The sequence below is a fragment of the Leopardus geoffroyi genome, chromosome C1 (assembly GCF_018350155.1).
Source record: "Leopardus geoffroyi isolate Oge1 chromosome C1, O.geoffroyi_Oge1_pat1.0, whole genome shotgun sequence".
NCBI classification, from domain to species: domain Eukaryota; kingdom Metazoa; phylum Chordata; class Mammalia; order Carnivora; family Felidae; genus Leopardus; species Leopardus geoffroyi.
In genome coordinates, this window is record NC_059328.1 from 203,002,055 (window position 1) to 203,029,165 (window position 27,111).

General features: G+C 41.7%; 1 protein-coding gene across 3 annotated transcripts; it reads left to right on the forward strand.

Moving 5' to 3' along the window:
* Nucleotides 1-48: 48 nt before the first annotated feature.
* CNOT9 (CCR4-NOT transcription complex subunit 9) lies at nt 49-26,574 on the forward strand. 3 transcript variants are annotated; one of them, XM_045481247.1, is made up of 8 exons: nt 49-496; nt 11,880-12,059; nt 14,632-14,747; nt 16,923-17,032; nt 18,717-18,826; nt 21,748-21,846; nt 22,044-22,135; nt 24,234-26,574. In XM_045481247.1, the coding sequence occupies exons 1-8, from the start codon at nt 473-475 to the stop codon at nt 24,400-24,402; spliced, it is 900 nt and encodes a 299-aa protein (XP_045337203.1). In that variant the 5' UTR covers nt 49-472; the 3' UTR covers nt 24,403-26,574. The 3 variants fall into 3 exon arrangements, with proteins under 3 accessions (XP_045337203.1, XP_045337202.1, XP_045337201.1); XM_045481246.1 differs by having other exon boundaries at nt 67-301; nt 23,271-24,341; XM_045481245.1 differs by having other exon boundaries at nt 68-301.
* Nucleotides 26,575-27,111: the final 537 nt, after the last annotated feature.

Consider the following 27,111-nt stretch of genomic DNA (forward strand, 5'->3'; position numbering starts at 1 on the left):
CTGAAGTAGTACGCATGCGCACTTCCCACTTCAAGCACTTTGGACTTTCCGTCATTTCCCCTCCTACACAGCCCAGTTGGGCATGCGCACTGCTTGTCCTCCGAGAAGGCCAGGCTTTTCCCGCCCTTCCCTGGCCTCCGGAGGACAGTCAGAGTTCACGCTCCTCTCTGGGGATACCTGCTCGAAGCCAGAGGATGCCGGGACTAGTAGGTGGCGGACGTCCTTCTGGCCAAGAATCTTAAGGGGCAAAGGACAGACTTTGGGACTATTAACTCCATCAAGAGCCAGGAGGCGGGAAGAGGTGTGTGGGCGGGGTCAGGGGTGAAGGGTCACAGGGCTGCGAAGGGGGCGGAGCGAGCCGGAGGCGGATGGCGGCTGCGGCGGCTCTTCATCTTTGGCGGCAGAGTCACTGAAGCGGGGACGCGGGTCAGGAGCGTCCGGCAGTGGGAGAAGAGCGGCGGCCGCTCTCAACATGCACAGCCTGGCGACGGCTGCGGTGAGTGGCTGGGCGTTCCGGCCTGGGCCCAGACCCCGTCCTTAGCCCGGCTTTTCGGCCTCCTCTCCCAGGTCCCCGTGTCGGGCCCGGTGTCCCAGCTCCTCCTGACCTAAGTCTGCGAGGCCCGGGCCCTTCCCTCTTGGCGCCTTCACTCTGGTGGAGCCGGCCCCTACTTTCCTTTCCGGTCGGCTCTCGCAGCCTCCTGCGCCGCGTATCGCGTTCTTTTCCGGCCCCGGGGCCTGGTCCCGCGCCGGAGCGCCTCCCTCGCGGCCGGGGCAGGCCATTCATTGATTCATTGCGCTGACCAACAGTCTCAGGGTGCCGGTTGCGTGCTGGGAGTCGGCGGGGATGAGGGGGAATTCCGTGGTCAATCTGACACGGCCCTTGCTCTCGGAACTCGCTCGCTGCCTGGGCACTTCGCAGCGGGAAAGAAATGGCTTCTAGCTCACACCACTTGTTTTACAGGTGGAAAATCCGGGACCGGGAGAAGTGAACACCTATTACGTCTGACGGTTTTCTGCCCTTAAAACCTTTCTCACACATCTCATTTAACCAGGGCGATCTTTTAATAAGAAAAACGGATCGTGTAATTCACCTGTCTGAAGTAGTTCTTGGACTTTCCGTTGCGTTTAGATAAAATCCAGACTCTTTGCTGTGGCCTATGAGGCCCTCCCTATACGATACGGTCCTTACGTTTGCGGTCTGGTCTTATGTCATTTGCTCCGTAGGCTCCAGCTGCGTTGGCCGCCTGCCCCTTCTTATACCTGCACTTTTCTACTTCACTTGCAGTTTCTGATTCTCTAGGGATGCTCTTACCATGTACCACCCCCCATTGCGCGCGCGCGCACACACACACACACACACACACACACACACACAGCCGGTGGGTGTAACTGGCTCGTCTTCCTTGGGTCTCTGCCTAAATCTCCCCAGAGTAGCCTTCTCTTGATCACTCTCTTTAAAGAGGTTTTGTAACCCCTAACTTTTCTCTCTTAAAATATCCTTCTCAGCGTTTATCTCAATTTGTAATTTTTGTATTAATTTACCTGTTTGTTGACTGTCTACTTCTTGAGGGCAAGGACAGAGATCCTATGGATCTTGTTTACATGGTTACCCCAAGTACCAAGACAGTTCCTAGCACAAAGTTTGGTCTCAAATGCTTAAATGAATGAAAGAGTATAGATGAGGGAGGTGACTACTGAGAGCACATAGCCATAATGGGGAAATGAGATCATATGATTTGAGCACACTCTTCTGAATACCAGTTGTACCTTTTTTGTTCCACTAGGGTGAAGTGACTTAAGATGATAATACACTGAAAGTGCATTATCAGGCAAAATGACATAAGTACTAAATAGAGAGCAAAAAAAAAAAAAAAAAAATTGCTTTAACTTTAAATATAAAAAGTGAGGGGTGCCTGGGTGGCTCAGTCGGTTGAGCGGCCAACTTCAGCTCAGGTCATGATCTCGCGGTCGGTGAGTTTGAGCCCTGCGTCGGGCTCTGTGCTGACAGCTCAGAGCCTGGAGCCTGTTTCAGATTCTGTGTCTCCCTCTCTCTGACCCTCCCCCATTCATGCTCTGTCTCTCTCTGGCTCAAAAATAAACATTAAAAAATTTTTTTTAAATAAATAAATAAATATAAAAAGTGAAAAAGTATGCTGAATGTGACTCAGCTATAGAAAACATTGTCACTTCTGGGGCCAGTGACATCTCTGCCTCCTCTCACCGTGTTTCTAAGCATTTGTAACTACTCAGAGTATCCACTCTCTGCATTACATCTTTCTATTAAGTGATTGCAATTTCCTCAGCTTTTTTGTTTCTTCTCCTAAATTACACATGTAATTTGGGAAGAAGCAAGTCAGAAGATAAGGTTGCTGCTAGTAGGGGAGGGACAGGTTACCCAGGGGATTCTTGTAAGTTTGGCTTGTCCATTTCCCACAATCTGATTGTGTCTTCTCCAGGCTTTGGTACCAAACTGCTCTTTTATCTATGACCATCCAAACTCTGTACCTATTCACTTCCTTTTATTTTCACTTATCCCCTAATGCATCTTTTGAACAATGATTAAGGTTGTGATTCATTACTTATAATAGACACTAAATATATGTTTCTTCAAATAAGTTACATTGCTTTACATTGATTTAAAATCTGAGCTTTTAGGGGCTCCTGGGTGGCTCAGTTGGTTGAGCATCCGACTTCGGCTAAGGTCATGATCTCACATTTGTGGGTCTGAACCCCATATTTTTGTGAGTTTGAGCCACACATTGGGCTCTGTGCTGACAGCTTGGAGCCTGAAGCCTGTTTCGATTCTGTGTCTCCCTCTCTCTGCCCCTCCACTGCTCATGCTCAGTCTCTCAAAAGATAAAATTTTTAAATAAGTTAATAAATTTAAATTTAATTTAAAAATTTTTAATTAAAAAAAAATCTGAGCTTTTAGATACATTTTCATCTGTTATGCTATTGGGAATCACACAAAAGTTCTGACAAGTTGCTTTGTACCACTCATTCACTAGACTGTTTGGTTACTGCGGAAACTGAAGCATAGAAAAGTTCAACCACCTCTTTCCCAATCTTTCATGCCTTCTCTTAGGCTAAACTGCCTGTATTATTCTAATATATGTAAAGGGATAGTCATGGTGTATATTACTGGAAATTGAGAAGAGTTTAATGCAACACTACCTTTAAGCCCATTGAGAAAATTTTTTTTGCTGAATGATGAAAACCTATACCTGTGTATGCCTTTATCTCTTTTTTAAAATAACAGGTAAAGCATTAGTTCAGCTAGGGAGATAGTACTATCAAAGGAGAATGTGATCACATGTGAATGCAGGATTTTATTCACTAGAGGGAAGAATTGAGATAATTTGGAAAGTATCTTAAATTTTGAGTCTTCAGTAGTGTATTATGCTAGAAATGTACAGTATGGTATATTCTTGTCATACTTCACAGAATACATTTTAACATTGTCATTATTGCCACCATAAAATATAAATTTCTTTCTCACATCTGTGAAATAGGGACAGAAATGCCACACAGGATTATTCTAAAGATGAAATGCGAATAACAAAGTGCTCAGTTGTTGGCCAGATACACTCATTGGTTAAGTGACTTGCTCCCAGACTTCAGCCTTGGGACTATAATTCCTGCCTCAGCAAAGTAACAAATCACCTTGTTGTGGACCTTGGAGGTTGTTTCAGATTAGTAGAACTACAGATTTTCACATATTGTGGGTCTTTAATGACTGTTCCGCTAGTGATCTAAAATAGCCAAAGGTAAGCCTTTATTTGAGAGATGCATTGGGTATGAATTTTTTAAAAAATTTCTCCACTAATTTCCACTGGTGGTCTTAGTATCCTTAAACCCATGTTTTTACCCTCACTTTCCACGTAACCAGTAGCATCATCAGTCAGTTTACATCTTTTTGTTGAAGCTGTGCTGGATTCCCAGGTGCTCTCCTGTTCTGGCAAGTAAAAGGAACATTGTGCACTCTGAGGGATCTGATTTAAATGCTGTCTCCTCCCATGTCTCCTGTTGAAGTTTTAAGCAAATTGCCTAACTTCTCTTTGCTTATTCACTTCAATTTTTAAAGGGGTGTTTTGAAGAACATCCTGGCCCTTCTAAAAATATGAAGATAATTAAGCTAATTTAATATTTCCTTTGGCACTATTTAGAAAGTGTGTTTTCTTGGAGTATCATCATTATGCAGACACCAAAGCCACATGTTAAGTCATCTCCAGATTTAGGAAAATAATCTCTTTCAATCTTGTGACATTTTTCTTTATTCACTGTCCCATAGTTACTGGTAGCAAAACCAACAGGTACTTTGGCTCTTGAATATAAAGTTATATTGAGAGGTTTGGTTATTTCCTGTTTTAAAAAGCCATCAATACCAATTTTTTAACTGATGAGGGGGGAAAGTCTTTTTTTGCTCCCACTTAAGGATAACGTGGGTCTTTTTTTTTTTTTTTTTTTTTTTTTTTTTGAAGTCCGAAATCTCTTTCTCCTTTTCACGTGGAGTTAAGATCTTTCAGAGATAGATGACGAACTATCAGTACCCTGTGTGACACTTAAGAGTTTAGCCATTGATGACTGACTTTGGTAAGTGTCTTGCCTTGTTAAGCTTTGTTGAAAGGAGAAATTTACTTGAAATACATTTTTCATATCCAAACCATTAAACAGAAGAGAGGAGGGTGATTCTCTCCTAAATTTTGGTAATATAAACATTTTTTAAACTGATCTGTTGAAAGGACCACTAACTTTAAGGAGGTTATACCTAAAAATGTACAGTTCTATATGATTTCTAATCTTGGAAGTAAGTGTTGAGGATGATAACTAATAGTCCAAATCATACTTCTCATAAATGACTTTCTGGTTTCTGTAATTGAGCCCACTGTTTATCCAAGTCCAACTATTAATGACCTGTATTAGAATAGAATGTTAAACTCAAAGTTCTGTATTGAGTTCTTAAAAAATAATTTCTTCAACTTGGAAGGATCATTGTGATTTCAATCCTACAGACTAGGGTAGGGCTTACTGATTGTATAAAGAAGTAGACTACAGTTTGAATTTAATTCCAGCATACACTCACAGTGTGAATTTGAGGCTGCTAAACCTCCCTGAACCTGTTTCCTCTTTGAATTCTGAGGTAATCCTCAGTGACTGGTACATTGGTATAAACATACTATGTTTTGGGGTGCCTGGGTGGCTCAGGTGGTTAAACGGCCAACTCTGGATTTCATCTCAGGTTATGATCTCTCCGTTTGTGAGTTCGAGCCCCTGTTGAGCTCTGTGCTGACAATGCAGAGCCTGCTTGGGATTCTCTCTCCGCCCCTCCCCTGCTCGTGTGTGTGTGTGTGTGTGTGTGTGTGTGTGTGTGTGTGTGTGTGCGCGCGCGTGCGCTCTCTTTCTCTCTCTGTCTCAAAATAAATAAACTTTTAAAAAAGCGTGTTAAAAAAAACAAAGTATGTTTATGTTCAATATATGTTACCTCCTCTATAATTTCTAGAAAAGGCAACCCTATTCTATAGTGGCAGAATGCCTATCTGTGATTGCCTAAGACTGGGTGTGTGGTTTACTGAAAGAAGTACCAGAGAACTTTTGGGGATGGTGGAAGAAGTCTGTCTATATGTATATATATAATGTTTATTTTTGAGACAGAGACAGAGCATGAGCAGGGGAGGGCAGAGAGAGATGGAGACACAGAATCCAAAGCAGTCTCCAGGCTCTGAGCTGTCAGGGCCACCCAGGTACTCCTAAAGAAGAGGTCTAGATCTTGATTGTGGTGGTGGTTACTCAGGTATATAAAGTTCTCAAAAGTCATTGAAACATGGGGCACCTGGGTGGCTCAGTCGGTTAAGCGGCCGACTTCAGCTCAGGTCATGGTCTTGCGGTGCGTGGGTTCGAGCCCCGCATTGGGCTCTGTGCTGACAGCTCAGAGCCTGGAGCCTGTTTCAGATTCTGTGCCTCCCTCTCTCTGACCCTCCCCCGTTCATGCTCTGTCTCAAAAATAAATAAACGTTAAAAAAAAAACCAAAAAAAAAAAAAGTCATTGAAACATACACTTAAAATGGGTCCACTTAAAACTTTATGCAAATTAACCTCAATAAAATTAACTTTTTAAAAGAGCTCTTAGATTAGTCTCTCAGCAATAACTAAGAACTAAATAAAGTAATTTCCAAGATTTGAGAGCTGCCTGGGACTTTATGGTAATTGTTCCCTTATTTTACCAATGATAAAATTAAGGCTTGCCAAAGTAAATGACTTATACTAGGTCACACAATTATAGAAATGGCGAAACTGTATTTTGAAGCCATTTCTGGCTTCCAGTGCAGTGTGGATTCCACTTATTGTGCTTGTGTAGTTACATGTAAATTGGGGTCTTTTCTATTCTTTCACTTGATAAACAAGTTCTTAATTCTGGATCCATGCATAGGTTACATGGGGTCTATGAATTCTTTTAAATTGTGTGTAAATTTTGTGTAGAAGAAATAATGTGCAAAACAATTTGCAATTGCATGTTTTCCTGAGGAAAAGATCCATAGATTTCACGTGATCCAAGAAGTGTTGACCTGGTTAAGTAGCTGGCTTCAGTTCAGGTCCTTCAGCTCAGGTCATGATCTCACGGTTTGTGAGTTCAAGCCCCACATTGGGCTCACTGCTGTCAGCACAGAGCCTGCTTCTGATCCTCTGCCCCCCACCCCGTGCCTCTGTGCCTCCCACTCTCTCTTTCTCTCCCCCCCCCACTCAAAAATACGTAAACTTTAAGAAAAAAGTGTTCAATTCTTGTGGCAGTATTCTGCTATTACTTTTAATGTGTTTAAAGTAGTCTCCAGTAGAGAAGTTATGGATGAATGTGCTTATCTACCACTGGACAGTGTATGCTCCTAGATTGAGTTCTATATCATCCACAGCCTCAGAAATGGATTAGTAAATTATAAAAGAATTATAGCAATTGCTTTAAGAATCTTTAGCGGTGATGTTTAAATAGAGAATGGCAGGAAGAGGAAACCTACCATCCTTTACTCATACTTTCATCAGTTGTAAAATGAGGATAATAACCATGTTCTGTTCAGTAAATGAAACCATGTTTTAAAAAATGTCCAGTACAGGGGCACCTGGGTGGCTCAGTCAGTTGAGCATCAGACTTGGGCTCAGGTCATGATCTCACAGCTCTTGAGTTCCAGTCCCGCATTGGGCTCTGTGCTGACGGCTCAGAGCCTGGAGACTGCTTTGGATTCCATGTCTCCCCGTACCCTTCCCCACTCACACTCTGTCTTTTAAAAATAAACATTGAAAAAAATTTTTTTAACGTTCAGTACGGTTCTGTCTCTTTCCTTATCTACCCCACCCCTCTTTCACTTCCCACACTCTTAGAAAGACATGAATTTTCAGATTCTAATATTTTTGTGAAAGGTGTGCCTAAATGATCCTTGGGATTTAGAAAGAGGGTAAGATACATATTGGGGTTTTATTTCCATCAAGATCTACTGAAATGCTAGAATTGTGCTTTGGAGTTTTATTCAAGGATAATGTCCAGAGGATTTTGTCAGTTATCTGGTAATATTAATACAGATGACCCTTGAACAGGGTAGGGGTTAGGGATGCCAACCTCCCCCATGCACAGTTGGAAATCTGCATAAAACTTTTGATTCCCCCAAAACTGAATTCTTAATAGTCTGCTCTTAACTGTTAGCCTTACTGATAACAGTTGATCCACACATATTTTGTATGTTATGTATATTATATACTACATTCTTATAATAGAGAAAAGAAAACGTTAAGACAGTCATAAGGAAGGGAAAATACATTTACAGTACTGTAGTTACTGAAAAGAGTCCATGTATGAGTGACCTGTGTAGTTCAAACCCACATTCAAGTCACCTGTACGTATATCAATATGTAAATCAAAATGTAAAAATATTTTCCCTTTTATTCTCCACAATAAACTTCTGCATGTGTTATAAAATTACCTGTTGATGTGTGTGGTGAAGGTGTGTGTGTGAGAGTGAAGTGGCTATCACTAGCTAGATTATTCCTATGAGAACCATGATTTGACATAGGGAATTAGGTCCAACTATCTCACTGACTTTCTCATTAAAATGATGATTATCGAGGTGCCTGGCTGGCTCAGTTGGTAGAATATGAGACTCTTGACCTCTGGGTTGTGAGTTCAAGCCTCACATTGGGCATAGAACTTACTTAAATAACATTTAAAAAAAATATTTTGTTGATGATTATCATGTGCTTTGTAGTCTCAATTAAGTCGAGAATATCCCTTCACATCGACAGTATTGGGTATTGTTCATGGTGCTGATTGTTTTTCAGATTCGGCTGAACTAACAGCAGTAACATTTTAAGTTTTTGTCTGAGCTTTTTATATATATGTTCCCTGTCTCTATTGTCCAGGTCACAGGACAAAGCTGTTTTGAGCATCATCTTTATTATTTTTTTAATGTTTATCTATTTTTGAGTGAGAGAGAGAGAGGGAGCGCGCGAGCAGGGGAGGGGCAGAGAGAGAGGGAGACATGGAATCCGAAGTACGCTCCAGGCTCCGAGGTATCAGCATAGAACCTGACGCGGGACTTGAACTCAGGAGCCGTGAGATTATAACCTGAGCCAAAGTCAGACACCTAACCAACTGAGCCACTCAGGTGCCCTTTGAAAGTCGTCTTTAGATCAGACCTAATCTTTCAGTCAGGTGAGAAACAGCATTAGCAAAGCAAAGAGTATGGACTCTGTTGCCAGGCTGCCTGGATTCAGATTTTGGCTTTGGCAAAATAACAGTGTTTCCTCCTCTATAAAATGAGAGTAGTGACAAGTATTTGTTTAGGACAGTGTCTGACAGAGTAAGCACTATGTGTGTTAGCTCCCATTTTTGTTTTAAGAAATAATTGTATTCAGGGGCGCCCGGGTGGCTCAGTTGGTAAGCGTCCGACGTCAGCTCAGGTCATGATCTCGCAGTTTGTGAGTTCAAGCCCCGCCTCGGGCTCTGTGCAGACAGCTCAGAGCCTGGAGCCTGCTTCAGATTCTGTGTCCCTCTCTCTCTGCCCCTCCCCTGCTCACACTCTCTCTCTCTGTCTTTCAATAATAAATAAATGTTTAAAAAAATTTTTGTTTTAAAGAAATAATTGTATTCATCCCATAACAAATAGGTATTCAGTAGGGTTAAACTAACTCCTGTTAAATTGTAGGCAAAATTCACTGGGGGTGATGAAAAAGAGGGTTCCTATCCCAAGTATTTCCTGGCACCAAACTGCCCTCACTGCCTTCCCTTTGCTAGAATGGCTGCAGAGCCCATAGGTCCAAGCTAGTGCCTGAGAGGACATTACCACCCACCTGATATCCCTAGCTCTCTTTAGAACCAAAGCCCCACAGAGGCTGCAGCTCCCACAAGTAGCCTTAAAAGTTGGAGTATTGCTGGCAGCAGGTGGCCATGACGTTAGATACCCAACTAGGCACCAGGCCCTCTAGAGTGTTAGCATCGCTCCAAGGACACCATCTCCTTGCTGAAGTTAGGCCAGCTCTGGAAATAGAATATGTGGGGGTGGGGCCTGGTGTTCAGAAGCCATGATATGCTGATCGGTGGCTACAAGTGCATCCTGCTGTTCTACACCCAGAGCTCCCTGGGGCAGCATGAGGCATAGGAGTTCCAGATACAGGTTGCAAACTGGCTGTACTGGGGGCAATGGAGCTTAGTGGTTTGGGGCAACAGGACTTTAGGGGGAGTTGAATGAGTAAAGACTAATCAGTATAGATACTCTATTAATGGAGCAATGAGTATCTCTGAGACCCCTTTAGTTATTGGGTTGTGGGTCATCCAGGAGACTGTGGGCAGGAAACTCAAAGCTAAAATTTTAGCCCTTGTTTCCACAGAGCTTTTTAAGGTGATATAATACTCTATAAATAAACATACCCTGTCTTCCTGGTGGGAATTACATTTCCAAAAATAATTTTTTAAGTTGAGGGCCTATCTGTAGTAGCCTGGAAAGGGCAAGTGCTTGGACAATACTGCTTTTGCTATTGGGGCGGGGGGGGGGGGGTAGGACTACCCTGTTACTTCTTCATATTGCTGCTGTGGGAGCCTGGGCTTCCTTGAGGACCACCACTGATGGGAGTTACAAAATACCTTTCAACAGATTGAGGCACTTAAAGAAGACTTAAGCTGCATGGTATTTCAGTCCATTTAGCAGAACACTTTGTGGTTCATTCTGTCAAGCAAGTGACATGATAAACATTAAGATAAAAGCTTATAATCAAGCTTCCATTTATAGAAGACTGTTCAGCTTGGGTACAGTGATTGTGAGTGCACCTCAAAGTCTATCTTAGACTTTTGTTCTTCAACAAAGACAGTTGTCCTTTCTGTGCCTCATCTTTCCATCTGTACGATGGGTAGGTCATTCTATCACACTAAGCTGTGGTGGGAACATATAAATACCATGGGAAGCTGTGTAATGCAGTTCAGGAAGGCACTGGAATATGCAAGTTCATACTTGGGTGAATTGAGCAGGTTAATCCTCTTTCGTTTTCTTTCTTTTTTTTTTTTTTTTTTTTTTTTTTTTTTTTTTTTTTTTGCGTATCCCTCCTGCCCCCCATCTACCCAATAATTCCCCTGGTTGGGGTAACTAAGTGAGAAAATACTGGGCATAGGGATCGAAATCTTGAATCTGTTAGGACTTTAGAGCTAAAAATAGCAATGGTAATCATTTTTCTACTCTATCATATTTTCCAAAGAAGAATAATTAAGGGAGTTAACCGAGGGCACAGGCTGTTTAACAGGTGTGGAGAATTATAGAAATGCTCAAATTTTTTTGAACGTTGTGATGCTTTAGTACAATAATAAAAGAATGTTGTCCGTCTTGCCCCTATGTGAGTAAGTAATGGATGATTCTCAAAGGGGTAGAGGTAGAGTATGTATAAGAATCATTAGAAGGGGGGCTTTTCCAAATTACGTATGTTTTCTGCTCTGTGGAAGGGGATGCCAGAATTAATGGGGGAAGGACCAGAAGTGGGTGAGGAGGGTGTAACTTTTTTCCTTTCAAAAACTTACAGGGGCACCTGAGTGGCTCAGTTGGTTAAGTGTCCCAACTCTCGATTTCAGCTCAGGTCACGATCTTGTGGTTCATGAGATTGAGCCCCGCATCAGACTCTACACTGACAGCGCGGAGCCTGCTTAGGATTCTCTCTTTCCTCCTCCTTCTCTCTCTCTCTCAAAATAAATCAGCATTTTAAAAATATATCAAAATAATAAAATCAAATAAACTATTATAGATATATGCTTAAGAAAAGTAAACTATGCAGAAGATTTTATTGTTTACAAGGAAAAGTAAATTTCCCATGTAGATTCCAACCTTGGCAGTAATTACTGTTAAGCTTCTTATTTTTTTTTTTATTGTTACTGTTAAGTTTCTTATGTGTCATTCTAGAAATGTTGTATGTAAATATATATTTATGTATATAAGTGGAAGGGTCTATACTCTTCTGTACGCTTTGTTTTTTTGGTTTTATTTAGTATCAACACATGTAAAGCTATTTATTTAAAGACCTACATAGTATTACAAATAAACATGTACCCGTAGGTAGCTAACAGTTCCTAGTTGATAGATTTTTACAATTTCAAGTTTTCTGCTTTTATAACAGTGCAACAGTAAACATCCTGGTATGTCCTCAGTACAGCCCAGGTATACCTCTTGGATAAATTTCTAAACATGAAATTATTGAAAGGTGTGTGTGTGTTTTAGATTTTGAGAGATTGAATTTATTTACATCAAGTGTACGGATATAGAAAAGCTCCCCTGGTATTTATAAAAAACACATTCCCTCTAAAGCAGAGTAAAACTTGGTTTGACTCTAACAAAACATGTTTACTTTGTTTTTTCCACTTGAAGCCTGTGCCTACTGCACTGGCTCAAGTAGACAGAGAAAAAATCTATCAGTGGATCAATGAGCTGTCCAGTCCTGAGACAAGGGAAAATGCTTTGCTGGAGCTGAGTAAGAAGCGAGAATCTGTTCCTGACCTTGCACCCATGCTGTGGCATTCATTTGGTACTATTGCAGCACTTTTACAGGTGGGTACATACCAGTGAGTTGCAGGTCATTCCTGTTTATCATGCTTCTCTCTCTGTCTGCTCAAATGATTTCGAAGACTTTGGTAGAATAGTTCTTTAAATGTTAGCATTTGTAAGAATCTGTTTTAGAAAAGTCTAGGGTGCTTGTTAAAATGCAGATTCTTGGGTCTTACCCAAAAGATTTATTTGGTCTCAGATTAAAAATCTTTTTTTTAGAAAGCACCTGCCCTGCTTCAGGTGATTCTGATGCAGGTAGTCTGAGAACTACACTTTGAAAAACACAGCTTTAGGAATACTACAAGACACTTCTACGTGACAGAAAAAAAAAGGTAGAAAGTAAAGTATAAGAACTGCAGGGTATATTCTGGCAAAAGGAAATATTAAGATAAAGATATGGGGGCGCCTGGGTGGCGCAGTCGGTTAAGCGTCCGACTTCAGCCAGGTCACGATCTCGCGGTCCGTGAGTTCGAGCCCCGCGTCGGGCTCTGGGCTGATGGCTCAGAGCCTGGAGCCTGTTTCCAATTCTGATTCTGTGTCTCCCTCTCTCGCTGCCCCTCCCCCGTTCATGCTCTGTCTCTCTCTGTCCCAAAAATAAATAAACGTTGAAAAAAAAAAAATTAAAAAAAAAAAAATAGGGGCGCCTGGGTGGCGCAGTCGGTTAAGCGTCCGACTTCAGCCAGGTCACGATCTCGCGGTCCGTGAGTTCGAGCCCCGCGTCAGGCTCTGGGCTGATGGCTCAGAGCCTGGAGCCTGTTTCCGATTCTGTGTCTCCCTCTCTCTCTGCCCCTCCCCCGTTCATGCTGTGTCTCTCTCTGTCCCAAAAATAAAAAATAAACGTTGAAAAAAAAAAAAATTAAAAAAATAAATAAATAAAGCCTCTGCTTTAAAAAAAAAAAAAAGATAAAGATATGATAGCTATAGGATTAGAGGTAGGTACACTTGTACATTAAAGGGTAAGTAACCAAAATTTGGTTCTGACTATAATGATCATTGGTGGGAAATAAATTGATATGGTATAATCTTACAATACCAAGATAATGGAATAATCATCCTTGAAAGTATTGTCCAAAATTCCTAATAATTAGATTAGTTTTTCAAGCCTATTAAGTAAATTTGCATTCATCTCCTATATCATGTAACCAAGAAACTAATCTTTCCTTTTTTTAATGTATAATTAACATACATACAGTGTTATATTAGTTTCGGGTATACAGTATTACAATTCAGTTATTCAACAATTCTGTACATTACTCATTGCTTATCACAATAAGTGTATTCTTTTTTTTTTTTTTTTTTTAATGTTTATTCATTTTTGGGAGAGACAGATTGCAAGCAGGGGAGGGGCAGAGACAGAGAGAGACACAGAATTCCAAGCAGGCTCCCGGCTCCGAACTGTCAGCACAGAGCCGAACGTGGAACTCGAACTCACAAACCACAAGATGTCATGACTTGAGCCAAAGTCAGATGCTCAACCAATTGAGCCACCCAGGTGCCCCACAATAAGTGTGTTCTTAATCCCCAAAACTAATCTTTCTCTCAGGAACTTTTCCTATAAAAGTTTTACAATTAAAAAAATAAAAAGGAATTGTATACAGCATATCATCACCTTTTGACAGAGTACATATGTTCACTGCTGTTTGAACATATCTCCATGTGTATACCCGCGTTCTTTTTTTTTTTTTTTTTTTTAACGTTTATTTATTACTGAGAGACAGAGAGACACAGAGCATGAGCAGGGGAGGGGTAGAGAGAGGGGGAGACATAGAACCTGAAGTAGGCTCCAGGCTCAGAGTTGTCAGCCCAGAGCCCGATGCGGGGCTCGAACTCAAAAACTGCGAGATCATGACCCGAGCTGAAGTTGGTCGATTAACCAACTGAGCCACCCAGGTGCCCCATCCCACGTTCTTATCTCTCCCTTTTTGCAGTTGCTACCTGACCAAATTTAGACTTCTTAATGAGTCACTGTGGTTGATCTACTGACACTTGCTATCTGGCCAGTTATCACTATAACTTAAAACAGGGTACTGACAAAATGGAGGATTATAAATATAAGAGCCCCTCAAGTGAAGGCCTCAACAGATGCTGGATATAAAGAGGGAAGTGTAGGTGACCACAGTTGCCTCCAGACAAATCTTCTAGAAACCTATGTAGAAATGTCTCATAGTCTCAGGTATCTTTGGGATGAAAAGATAGCATTGTTTATTTCTGCTCCCACTTTGATAGTTCAGTTCTTACAGGATATGTGGAATCAAAAGTTGTGGGAGTTTTGGGGGACCTGGGTGGCTCAGTCGGTTAAGTGTCCGACTTCGGCTCAGGTCATGATATCACAGTTCGTGAGTTCGAGCCCTGCATCGGGCTCTGTGCTGGCAGCTGAGAGCCTGGAGCCTGCTTTGGATTCTGTTCTCCATCTCTGTCTGCCCCTTTCCCGCTCACGCTCTGTCTCTCAAAAATAAATGTTAAAAAAAATTTTTTTTTTAAGTTGTGGGAGTTTTTAGGGTTTTTGCTTTAATACCATGGGAATTCATTTTGTAATAAGTTCTTTATTCATCTGCTGCTGGTTTCCATTTTTTAGGAAATTGTAAATATTTATCCATCCATCAACCCACCCACCTTGACAGCACACCAATCTAACAGAGTTTGCAATGCTCTGGCATTACTGCAATGTGTGGCATCACACCCGGAAACCAGGTCAGTCCTTTGATGTGTCTGTTGATGGAGGTTGTATTGAATATGGTCTTTTTATGAATGAGAGGAAGAGGCATGCAGTGGGGTGCATGTGTGTGGGTGTGGATCTCTAGGATTCTCATTTGCTTTGCTTTTCCTGAAGAATTTCTGGTCTCTAATTCACTAAGTTTTCATGTAGTAACAGTATAGTATTGTTTAACATGTTCTTTTATAATTTTTTTTTTTTTGCCTTTTTAAAATTGCAGTAAAGTATACATAACATAAGCTTACCATTTCAACTATTTTTAAGCATAGAGTTCAGTAATAAGAATACCTTTATAATTTGCAACCACCACCACCATCCATCTCCATTACTCTTTTCATCTTGTAAAACTGAAACTTTACGCATTAAACCATAACCCCCCATTCCCATAGCCTCTGGGAACCATCTTTCTACTTTCTGTCTGTATGATTTTGACTACTCTGAGTATCTCATTTAAGTGGAATCATTCAGTATTAGTCTTTTTGTAATTGGCTTACTTCATTTAGCATAACGTCTACATTGTAGTATATGTCAGAATTTTCTTCCTTTTTAAGGCTGAATAATAATCCGTTGTCTCATTTACTTTTTACTCATTTATAACACTGAATTTTAAAGGAATGGCATTCATGGGGCGCCTGGTAGAGCATGTGGCTCTTGATCTCAGGGTCGTAAGTTTGAACCCCACGTTAGAAGTAAAGTTTATTTAAAAATAAAATAGGGGCGCCTGGGTGGCTTAGTCGGTTGAGTGTCCAACTCTTGATTTCGGCTAAGGTCATGATCCCAAGGTTGTGGGATCAAGCCCCACATCAGGCTCTGTGCTGAGTGTGGAGCCTGCTTAAGATTCTCTCTCCCACTGCCCCTCACCCCCACTCGAGTGCATGCACGCTCTCTCTCTCTCTCTCTCTCTCTCTCAAATAAAAAAAATAAAAATAAAGGAGTGGCGTTCACATCTCAAGAAAAGTCAGGTATGTAGATACTTCGCCCCCCTTAACCCATGGTAGACATCTCTGTGTCATATATGAGGCACAGTGCATGGCATTTAGCAGGAGTTCAGTAAATATTTGAACCCAGCATTTTTCCCCACTGAACCTAGATTTGGCTTCAGAAACTTTCTTAACCAAGGATTCTAGGCAGCCTTGTAAAAGATTAGAATTGGCATGCTACATCTGACAGGAAAAGGAAAATCCTGTTCAGGTATCTGCTTTGTGACTTTTATGGCTCTGAGGCACTTAATGACATCTTATTGAAGTCTTTCCTCTTTTTCTCAAGTTTCCTTATGAAATCTGAGTGCTAGGTTGACTCTGATGTTTAGAACTCTAGAGAAGTTACCATGAAAATTATTTTTAAGCACTTAAGAAAAATGCAAGAGTACTGTGTTAAAAATTTAGCATGTTTGCTCTCCCATAAGGTGTAACTATAAATAATATAAAGTAATGGATTGGTTCCACATTAGTTGCCTGACATATTAGCTTCAGATTACAATGTTTTTAGAATATCTAGTGTATCTGAAATGCTCTAACAAAAAAAAGAACAGTGTGCATTTAAACATAGCAGATACACCTGATAATGGCTCCTTTGTTTTCCTGTCTCGGTTTATAAGGTTTTGTGTGACTGTACCTGTGAATAGGTGAGGGAAGGCATCTAGGAGAATTTCTCGGGCACTTAATAGCATTTTATGACCTACTTTTTTAAATCTGCAATTGGATATTTTATCAGTTTTTCAGGTACTTGATACTGATTACAGGGAAAATGGTGTATTCTCTTAACCATTGATCTAGACTAGGTTTTTTTTTTTAACCTTGACATTGCCATTTTGAGCTAGGTTTTGTGGTGGGAGGAGGGGAGTGAAAGGGGGCTGTCCTGTGCTCTGTTGGATGTTTGGCAGCATCCCTGGCCTCTGCCCACTGAATGCCACTAGCACCCCCCTCAGTTGTGACAACCAAAATTATCTCCAGACATTGCCACATGTGCCCTGGTGGGCAAAATCATCCCAACTGAGAACCATTGGTCTAGACTAATGACCGTTGACCCTTTTCTAGAGGTTTCTTGGTTAGGCAATGTTATAGACCTTACAGAATGAACTGCCTGGAAATTGAATGTTCACAATCCTTAGAAATTGAGTCTGGGCTCTGAATGTGATTATCTTTTTCTTTCAGGTCAGCATTTCTTGCAGCACACATCCCACTTTTTTTGTACCCCTTTTTGCACACTGTCAGCAAAACGCGTCCCTTTGAGTATCTTCGGCTAACCAGTCTTGGAGTTATTGGTAAGTTATTAGGGTTGTCTTACAAGCCTGAAATGCTCATTCATAATAGCGATCTTAACTTCGGTGTTTTGTTTTGTCTTTTATAACTTTTGTTCACCAGTTGTTTGTTTTTTGTCTTTGAGGTTGAGTCTGTTTTCACTAATAAATGAGGATATAATAACAAATAATAATAAATATTTGTTAAATAATAAGTAAATAAGTCATATAATGGTTCTTATCAAGTACCATTCTGTGTGTTGTTAATAAGGGTATGAAGCCCAACATTTGGGATTAAATTTAGCATATATGTAGAAACATTTATTGGAATTGTAGGGAGAGTAAAGAACAAGAACTGCAGTCAACAAAGAGTATTATTACAGGGGTAAGAATTTGAGCTGGTGTTGTGTTTTGTTTGTTTCTCTTTTCTAACTTTTGAGCTGTTCTCCCATAACTGCAGATGTTTGTCTTCTGCTTCACCTAGTTGAATTTTTGCATGCTACAGTTAATGTTTCCACATATATTTACTATGGGAGATGTGTCTAAAATATGTTTTGCTCAGGAAAATAATACATTAGCTGTTTCAGATCTCAGACTCCCAGATAATAAAGAACTGTCTTTGGATTTGTGAAAAGTAAATACATTCAAGGTTTCTTTCCAGGGGTGCCTGGCTGGTTCAGTCGGTAAAGCATGCAACTCTTGATCTCAGGGTCGTGAGTTCAGTCCCCATGCCCCACGTTGGGTATGGAGCCTACTAAAAAAAGAAAAGAAAATGATTTCTTTCTAAACTCACCCTTCAGTATCTTTTTCTCATAGTTTTTGCTCATGTACTGATCAAACCGTAAGAACATTGATTTTTTTAATAAACTTTTTTGTTTTAAGTTTATTTATTTATTTTGAGGCGGGGAGGGGCAGAGGGAGGGAGAGACAACCCCAAGCATGCTCCACACTGGTAGCACAGAGCCCAATGAGGGGCTTGAACTCATGAAACCGAGAGTCAGACACTTAACTGACTGAGCCACCCAGGCGCCCCAATAAGAACATTGGTTGTACAGACTTTGTTTTGTTTGTTACTGTTTTTATCTTCAATTTGTGTTCATATTCCTACGATTATAAACCGTGGAACAGGAAGTATACTTCTGGTACTTCTAAGGCACCTGGGTGGCTCAGTTGGTTAAGCATCCAACTTTGGCTCAGGTCACTATCTCATGGTTCCTAAGTTCGAGCCTGCACATCAGGCTCTGCACTGACAGTGCGGAGCCTGCTTGGGATTCTTTCTCTCTTTGTCTCTCAAATAAATAAACTTTAAAAAGATAAAAAACAAAAAGTTTGGTACTTCTGAGTACCCTATATATATATATCTCTGTCTGCCCCTCCTAAAGTAAATGGAAAGTAGATGGTGATGTCATTGTGTAGCCAAGAATGATAGAAAAATGATTTAGATGGCTGAACTGCTGCTCACTATGTGATGGACCAAACCTGGTACCTGATCTTTCAGATGCTGACTGATAACAGTCAACCTCTGCTTTCTCTTCCCTTTTTTTGTTTTTAAACATCAGTATGAATCTGATTCTCTGACGTGAATGAACCACAATGTATCTTCTCTCTGTTATTTAAGTTCCACAACTAGTTGAATGAACATTCATTCCAAAGTTAATTTTAATTAAAAACATTCACTCTGAAATAATTTTGTCCATATTTTCTTTAGGGGCCCTAGTGAAAACAGATGAGCAGGAAGTAATCAACTTTTTATTGACAACAGAAATCATCCCTTTGTGTTTGCGCATTATGGAATCTGGAAGTGAACTTTCTAAAACGGTATGTGCTTTTCAACTTAGATTTTATATTTTGTTGGCTCTTGGACTACTTTATGGTTCTGGGATCATTTTCTGCCTCCCTTCAGGCTTTTTGAAACTTATATGAATATATTTTCTCTCTTGGATAAAAATTGTTATAAAATGATCATTTAAAAATCCAGACCTGGGGCACCTGGGTGGCTCAGCCAATTGAGCATCAGGCTCTTGATTTCAGCTCAGGTCATGATCCCAGGGTCATGGGATCAAGCTCCCAAGTTGGGCTCCATGCTCAGCGTAGAGCCTGTTTAGGATTCTCTCTCTCTTTCTCTCTCCCTCTCTCCCTCTCTCCCTCTCTCCCTCTGCCCCTCTCCCCAACTTGCTCTCTTGTGTGCGTGCACTCTCTCAAAAAAAAAAAAAAAAACCAACAAAACAAACAAAAAAATCCATATATATGTATACATATATATATAAATATATATATATGTATGTATATATATGTTTTTTTTTTTTTTACCAAGCCCTTCAGAAGAATATAAAGTTAAACACTGAATTTTTCAGTTTTCTCTGAACCCACTTCTCACCACAAATGTATATAATTCCAGGGGTACCTGGGTGGCTCAGTCAGTTAAGCATTCAGCTTCAGTTCAGGTCATGATCTTGTGGCTCATGAGTGAGCTGTGCTCGGAGCCTGGAACCTGCTTCGGATTCTGTGTCTCCATCTCTCTCTGCCCCTCCCCACCCCTCAAAAATAAATAAACATAAAAAAATTTTTTTTTAAATGTATATTCCAGACATTTTTTTTTTTTTCCAACGTTTATTTATTTTTGGGACAGAGAGGGACAGAGCATGAACGGGGGAGGGGCAGAGAGAGAGGGAGACACAGAATCGGAAACAGGCTCCAGGCTCTGAGCCATCAGCCCAGAGCCCGACGCGGGGCTCGAACTCACGGACTGCGAGATCGTGACCTGGCTGAAGTCGGACGCTTAACCGACTGCGCCACCCAGGCGCCCCTATTCCAGACATTTTTTTCTGCATACTCAAGTGTATATATGCCTTGGGCTTTTGCTTACTTTGCACTTTAACCATGAATGACAGCCCCCGATTGGGTATAAAATTCTTATCTCTCCCTATCAGAAGTATGTTGCCATAGCCCTGTTGTCTTCTGATATTGAATGTACAGTGAAATCTTGGGCCAGCAGTGTAAGTTAATCCTTTTGTTGGTGAACTTGCCTTTTCTGTGTGGATGTCTGTAAGCTTCTTTTATTATTTTTAACTTCATTTGATGATTTTGTATCAATTTTTTTCTGGAAGAACATACTCCTCGTGTTTCTTGTTAGTTTTTATATAGTTTTCTCCTTAAGTTGTTCTAGTCTTTTCCCTCAGCAATATCACTTATGCCTTTCACATCTATTCTTCTTTCCCTTTAATAATGTACTACTTTTTTTTTTTTTTTTTTTAACGTTTATTTATTTTTGAGACAGAGAGAGACAGAGCATGAACGGGGGAGGGTCAGAGAGAGGGAGACACAGAATCCGAAACAGGCTCCAGGCTCTAAGCTGTCAGCACAGAGCCCAACGCGGGGCTTGAACTCACGGACCGCGAGATCATGACCTGAGCCGAAGTCAGCCGCTTAACCAACTGAGCCACCCAGGCGCCCCAATAATGTACTACTTTTTAAATTTCATGTCATGTGATTTTTCTCAAGGCTACTTTTCCATGTTGCTATTTTTAGCAACATCAAACCTCAGCTCCTAAAGTATGCTTAGTCACATCGAATTAATTTAATTCAATGAATATTTTATTGCTGGGTTGGATGCAAGCAGATGTAATGGTTTAAAATTTTTTTTATTTTAAACATGCAATACAGGGGCGCTTGGCTGGCTCAGTTGGAAGAGCATGCAGCTCTTGATCTCAGGGTCATGGGTTTGGACCCCACATTATGGGTAGAGATTACTTTAAAAAATAAGTAAATAGGACGCCTGCATGGCTCAGTCATTAAACATCTGATTTAGGCTCATGTCATGGTCTCAACAATTGTGAGTTTGAGCCCCGAGTCAGGCTCTGTGCTGAAGGCATGGAGCCTACTTGGGATTCTCTCTCTCTCTCTCTCTCTCTCTCTTTCTGCCTTTCCCTTTTGTGTGCACTCTCTTTCTCGCTCTCTCTCAAAATAAACTTTTTTTAAGAAGTAGTAGGAAAAGTTTTACTTACCTCATTTAGAAGAGATAAGGCACAGCTAAATTTCTAAATTCCTCTTGGCCCATGGAAAAAAGAAAACTAGGTTTTCAAACTAGGTTTGGATCTCAACTCTACAACTTAGTGGCTTTGTCACTTGGGACCTTAACCTGACAAGTTATTGATTAGCAGTTATGCCTGGCACATAGTACATGCTAAATAACTGGAAAAGTATCTACATTTTTTAAAATTTATTTATTTTGAGAGAGAGTGTGCGTGAGCAGGGGAGGGGCAGAGAGAGGGAGAGAGAGGATCCTAAGCAGGCTCTGCACTGCCAGTGCAGAGCCCGATACAGGGCTCAAACTCACAAATTGTGAGATCATGACCTTGGCCCAAACCAAGAGTTCAGATACTTAACTGACTGAGCCACTCAGGTGCCCCCATATATCTATATTTTTAAGAAATTGTTAGTTACCCAGACCTGCCCTTTTATATAAGATGTGAATAACAGTAGGACCTACCTCACAGGTTTATTGTGAAAATAAGACGAGGCACGTTATGCCTATAGGAAAAACTCTGGCACATAGTATTCAATATGGTAATGTTTATTATGAATCTTTTTTAACTATGCCTATCTTGGGGAGTAAGTTGTACATAATGTCAGGGTCTCTGCTTAATTTTCTGATTCACAATTATTCCCGGGAGATGAATCAACATTTGGAAGACAAATCTGAGCAACGTTTTAGACTCTTTAATTTTGTTTTACTCCAGGTTGCCACGTTCATCCTCCAGAAGATCCTTTTAGATGACACAGGTTTGGCATATATATGTCAGACATATGAGCGTTTCTCCCATGTTGCCATGATTTTGGTGAGTTCTTTCATCTATCTCTATCCCCCTTACGGTTACTTCTGATTACACAGCTTAGTCCCTTTTGCAGTTGACACTGAACAGCATCCTGGAACCTTATATAATGATTCTTGAAATATCTGATCTCTGATGTCAACTAGAATTATTTTGTATTTTGTGTGTTTTTTCCTACCCCACACCATTTTGGGGGAAAATAGGGTAAGATGGTCCTGCAGCTATCCAAAGAGCCTTCTGCCCGTCTGCTGAAGCATGTAGTGAGATGTTACCTTCGACTCTCAGATAATCCCAGGTAACTAAACATTTACAGGATTTATGGGACTTTGGGGAAATACTCTGGTGAATGGTTGCCCTGTCTCATGGCATAGCTCTTAATATCTTTAGGGTAGGCAAGGGATATAACTTTAAGTCAGACAGAACTTAATTAAATCCTTTTCAAATCTGAAGTGCTGAATTTAAAAATCCATCAGAGGGGGTGCCTGGGTGACTAAGTCAGTTAAGCGTCTGATTCTTGGTTTCAGCTCAGGTCATGATCTCATGGTTCATGAGTTTGAGCCCCACGTCAGGCTCAGCACTGACTGTGCAGAGCCTGCTTGGGATTGGGATTCATTCTCTCTTTCTCTCTCTCTGCCCCTCCCCCATCTCTCTCTCTCTCTCTCTGTCTCTCTGTCTCATATAAATAAACTTTGAAATAAAATAGGGGCGCCTGGGTGGCTCAATCGGTTAAACGTCCGACTCTTGATCTCAGCTCAGGTCATGATCTCACAGTTCATGAGTTCAAGCTTCACATCAGGTTCTACGCTGATGGTGGGGAGCCTGCTTGAGATTCTGTCTCCTCTCTGCCTCTCACCTGCTTGTATGCTCGCTCACTCTCAGAATAAATAAATAAAAACTTAAAAATTCATCAGAGTTTTGGGGGTGCTTGACTGGCTCAGTTGGTAAAGCATGCAGCTCTTGATCTCAGGGTCACGAGTTCAAGCCCCACATTGGGCGTAGAGCTTACTTTGGAAAAAAAAAAAATCAGTTTTGTCTCCCCACTGTAACTCTGTACCCTCCTCTAAAATTTCAGAGAATCTAGTCAGTTTCCAGCAAACCTTATGATACATTATTCCTGTGGTTTGAGCTTTCTATTGCTGCTTCAGGTGGTCAGAAAGAGAAGTATATTTTCAAAGATCTCTTAAGAAAGGAATGGAGCCCAGAGGACTCTTGAATTACATTTTCAGTTTTCTCTTTGATTCCTGTAAAGTCCTTGAACTAATTATTTTATCTGCCTGTGTTCATAATCTTTCTGTCAGAAATCATACATTGTAGATATGATGCATTTTAGAAATGTTTGACCTTTTGCTTTGTAAATCCATAATTCATGCTGAAAGCCACTTGCTCAGGTTCTGCTAAACCACATAATGGGGCAATTTCTGTGTTCCTAGGAATGGGGATAACTCGATTTAATGTGAACGCAGCCTTCTCCCACTGAGGTTATTCAAGCCCTAGCTATTTCTTCAACCATTTTGTCCTGTTCTTCAGTGGTTCCTGTTCCCATCAGTTTGAAAATATGTTTATTTAAAATTCTACTTGTATAAAGAAACCAGACTGAACAAAAGCCGTAACTTTATTTAAAACAGCTTTATAAATCATTACCGTTTACCTGTTTAAGGTTTTCAGATTTGATTTTCCTCTGATTATCTTTTAAAGAAAATGATACATTTAAAAGTTCATCTGATAATGTTGCCACCATTGTTTTGTTTTACTTCTCACCTTTTATTAAACCTTTTAACTATGAAGCTGAAGCAGGGGCGCCTGGCTGGCTTGGTCAGTAGAGCATGCAACTCTCGGTCTCAGAGTCCTGCATTCAAGCCCCACATTGGGTGTAGAGCTTACTTTAAAAAAAAAAAGGGGGAGGGGGGAAAGAAATAAAGAAACTGAAGCAGTTTTTGGAAAGACACAAGTTTATACTGTTCAGAATTAAAGTTCATTCATTTATCGTAATGAGTCAAGTCATCTCCCCTGTTCATGCACTGACTTTAGAAATGTTTCATTTACCATAACCCATCTATTTCTGTCATGAGCGTATTGACAGTATTTACTGTAATGAATCCGAAAGCAGTTGGAATTCAGGTGAACTCTTGCACCACTTCATTCCATTTTGCTTTGTCATGAAATTCCACATTGAGGCATCATTCTGAAAATATTCACAGACGACAGATCCTGGAGACCTCTGAGCCCATGCCTAATACAAGTTTTAAGGAATTTTAATGGATTAAGATACCTTGACTGAACTGCATATTCCCAGGATTCATTGTGTGTGTATCTAAGACAGAACTTCTTCTCTGTCCCCCAAATGTGGGTTTATTTGCTGGTCTCCCCGGTTGGCTTGTTTGTCTCTGATGTAGGGCACGTGAAGCGCTCAGGCAGTGCCTCCCTGACCAGCTGAAGGACACGACCTTCGCCCAGGTGCTAAAAGACGACACCACCACGAAACGCTGGCTTGCACAACTGGTGAAGAACCTGCAAGAGGGCCAGGTCACCGATCCCCGGGGTATCCCCCTGCCCCCTCAGTGATCCTCCCCCGCCCCCTTCCACTGCTCCCCCAAGTTGGGGACAGGAGGGGGAACCTGCGAGGAAAACAGCTCAGGTTTTACCGCCGACCGGGAATAGACAACCTCAACGCTGAACTGCACTGGAGAAGAGGGGCAAGGTGACCCCGCTTGAGGAGTGTGGGCTGCCATCTCAGGCCGCCTCCAGGACCTGGGCTCCCTCCACTCCTCCCAGGAGATGGGCTCCTGACACAGCAGTCTGCCACCACAGCTCCAGGAGGGTGTCCACACCAGCAAATGCTGTGTCTGCAGCATGCCCGAGATGGCCCTTCTCCCCCACCTCCACCAGCCACTGGCGGGGAGGGGAGGCAGGGTGGTGGCAGCAGCACTGTAGGCATGCTGAGCGCCTGGGACCAAGCCAGGTGGCGGTTTTTTATTTTGCCTTCCTGGAAGACTCAAGATGTGTCTCTTCATCCTCTCTCTCAGTATTTGTTTACTTTGGTCTTTTGTTTTTAATGTCAGAGAGAGGTGTGTTTAGTGGACACAAGCTGTAATACTCAGCAAAACTTTGTCAATTGGCACTGTTTACAAGTCTGTTAGCTGCATAAGCTTAATAAAAAGTTGGTCTGGGCATTACATCCCCTCTAGCAGGCCAATAGCTGCATGAACTGTGGGGAGGAATGGGAAGCAGGGGATAGAGAAAGCCAAAGGACAACAGGACCCCACCTCCTCTTTCCGTTCCCTTTCTGTTCTTCCGCCCCCAGTTCCGGATGCCACAAGGACCCTAACCTTGTTTCTGGCTCCAGCTGCTAGCTTTTCCAAATCTCAGTGCTTTTCTCTTTTTTACATCCCTCGTATTAAAACTTTAACAGACGTCTTAATTCATCAGGCTGTCCTGGGAGGGTATTGTACTGGGGGAGGAGAGACAGCAGTGGACCTCACCTTGAATTCCAGTCCTTGGAGAGATTTTCTGGGTGACTTAAAGGGGAGGTGCCTGGGATCAAGATGATAGGCTACTCGATCCCGTTCTTTGCTTTAGTGTGAGTTCCTGTAGCTCCATCTGTCTTCATAATTGTACTTGAAGTGGTATTAGCTGAATGAACGCATTATTCAGATTTAAGATGGAGGACTGGACTCTGCTTCTTCACTGAAGTCTCCTTTTTTTTGGACACATTCCCTATTGGTCTATGGGAATTACAGGGTTGACACTAAAACATTTCCAGCTTGTTCATATTGTGTCAGAGAGTCCCCCTTCTGTCTTTGGAGCTCTAGATAACTCTTCACACTCCATTGGCTTGAATCTGTAACGTGGTGTAAACTGTCTTGCTTTCCTCTAGTCCTTCCCCCTGCCAACACCTGCTTGCTCTCTCTCATCCCCATCTCCAATCACAGATGGGATTACTAGTCAAGTCTAGAGAGAGACAAAGTATTTTCTGTCCACATCTTACACAAATGAAGGTGCCTCCAAACAAGTTGGGCCAGGAGGCGGGGGGCTGTCTGCAAGCGGCAAGCTCAGAGAAACCTTTGCAGAGACAGTTTTGCCAACATGAGGGCTCTTTCAAGCCGACTTTCACCGAGAGAGCCGGCCTTGTTAGTTGGCTTCTGTCTCTTTAGAACCAAGAAAGTAGCAATTGAGTAGCCTAGATGTAGAAAGGGTAGAATAAGCACTTATTCCCCTGCCTTCCAAAAATGAAGAGGAGAATCAGGTCAGCTCTCAGTCTCAAGCCTGAAGAGAAGAGGTCTTGGAGAAAGCAGAGAACAACATGGACCAGATAGACGTCTGGACCTCCTTCAGCCCTTAGTTTGTGATCTGGAGAGTCCAGCTAAGATATCCCTTATTTTTGCCAACTGCCTTCCTGCTGAGCCAAAGTTTCTCATTCCCCCTCCACTGAGGAAGCAGCTGAGGCCCAGGGCCTTGCTCCCTGGGAGATTCTCTTCTCTCTCCATCTTTTGGTGCGTTGGCCATGTTACTGTGCCAACAGTGTCTTAATTCCTGTTCCATCTATTCTCAGCTGGTCTTGGACCGCACACAGGAGTTGGGGGAGGGGTGGAAATGGGTATTATTCCTTGTAGTTGATCCTGATGCCTTATGTGTATAAAGAGACCCCTCCATTTTTTGTTTTCCTTCCCTCTCACACCCTAACAGGATTGAAATAAAACCTGTTTCTGATTTTATAAAAATAATTTTTCCTTTAAACTGGAGACTTGATTTTGTCAATATCTAGATATCTAGGCACTCTGGTCACATGATCCTTGTCACCCCTGCCCCTACCATCTGTTCATCTACACAAACACACTGTTGTGCCAAGAGAGCATTGATGGTTCCTTTGTGGATAGGTCCCTTGGGAAAAGTCTTGCGGATGTATCAAAGCTGTTTGGGAGGCTGGGGTGGTGCCCTTTATCTGGTAAAATATCTTCCTGAAACAGAACCTCACTCCTGCCTGTAGTGGCCAGAACTTAATATGGGAGAGACTTCTATAAGTAAAGAGGTAGTGCTTGAAACATTTTATCACAGACTTTGATATTCATTTCCTTCTGAGGCTCAAGACTTAGCACACATCTCCTTAGTTTCCATGCTTGTTTCTGGCTCTCAGCGAGACAGAGCCAGCCTCTGCTTCCAGCTTTTTTCCAAGGCACTGGGGGACCTGTGACTGAGTGGTGGAACAGGGCAAGGAGACGCACTGGCTGCCTTGAGAGCGCTCTTTCCTTACTGTCTGCGTAGCATTCCCCTGCT

Bases quoted from the DNA above. Each gene is read 5' to 3' on its own strand.
- CNOT9 (XM_045481245.1), top strand. From the start codon at position 83: ATGCGCACTGCTTGTCCTCCGAGAAGGCCAGGCTTTTCCCGCCCTTCC. The intron at 18,827-21,747 runs GTATGTGCTTTT...GTTTTACTCCAG, and splicing joins GAAGTGAACTTTCTAAAACG to GTTGCCACGTTCATCCTCCA. The intron at 21,847-22,043 runs GTGAGTTCTTTC...GGGGGAAAATAG, and splicing joins CCCATGTTGCCATGATTTTG to GGTAAGATGGTCCTGCAGCT.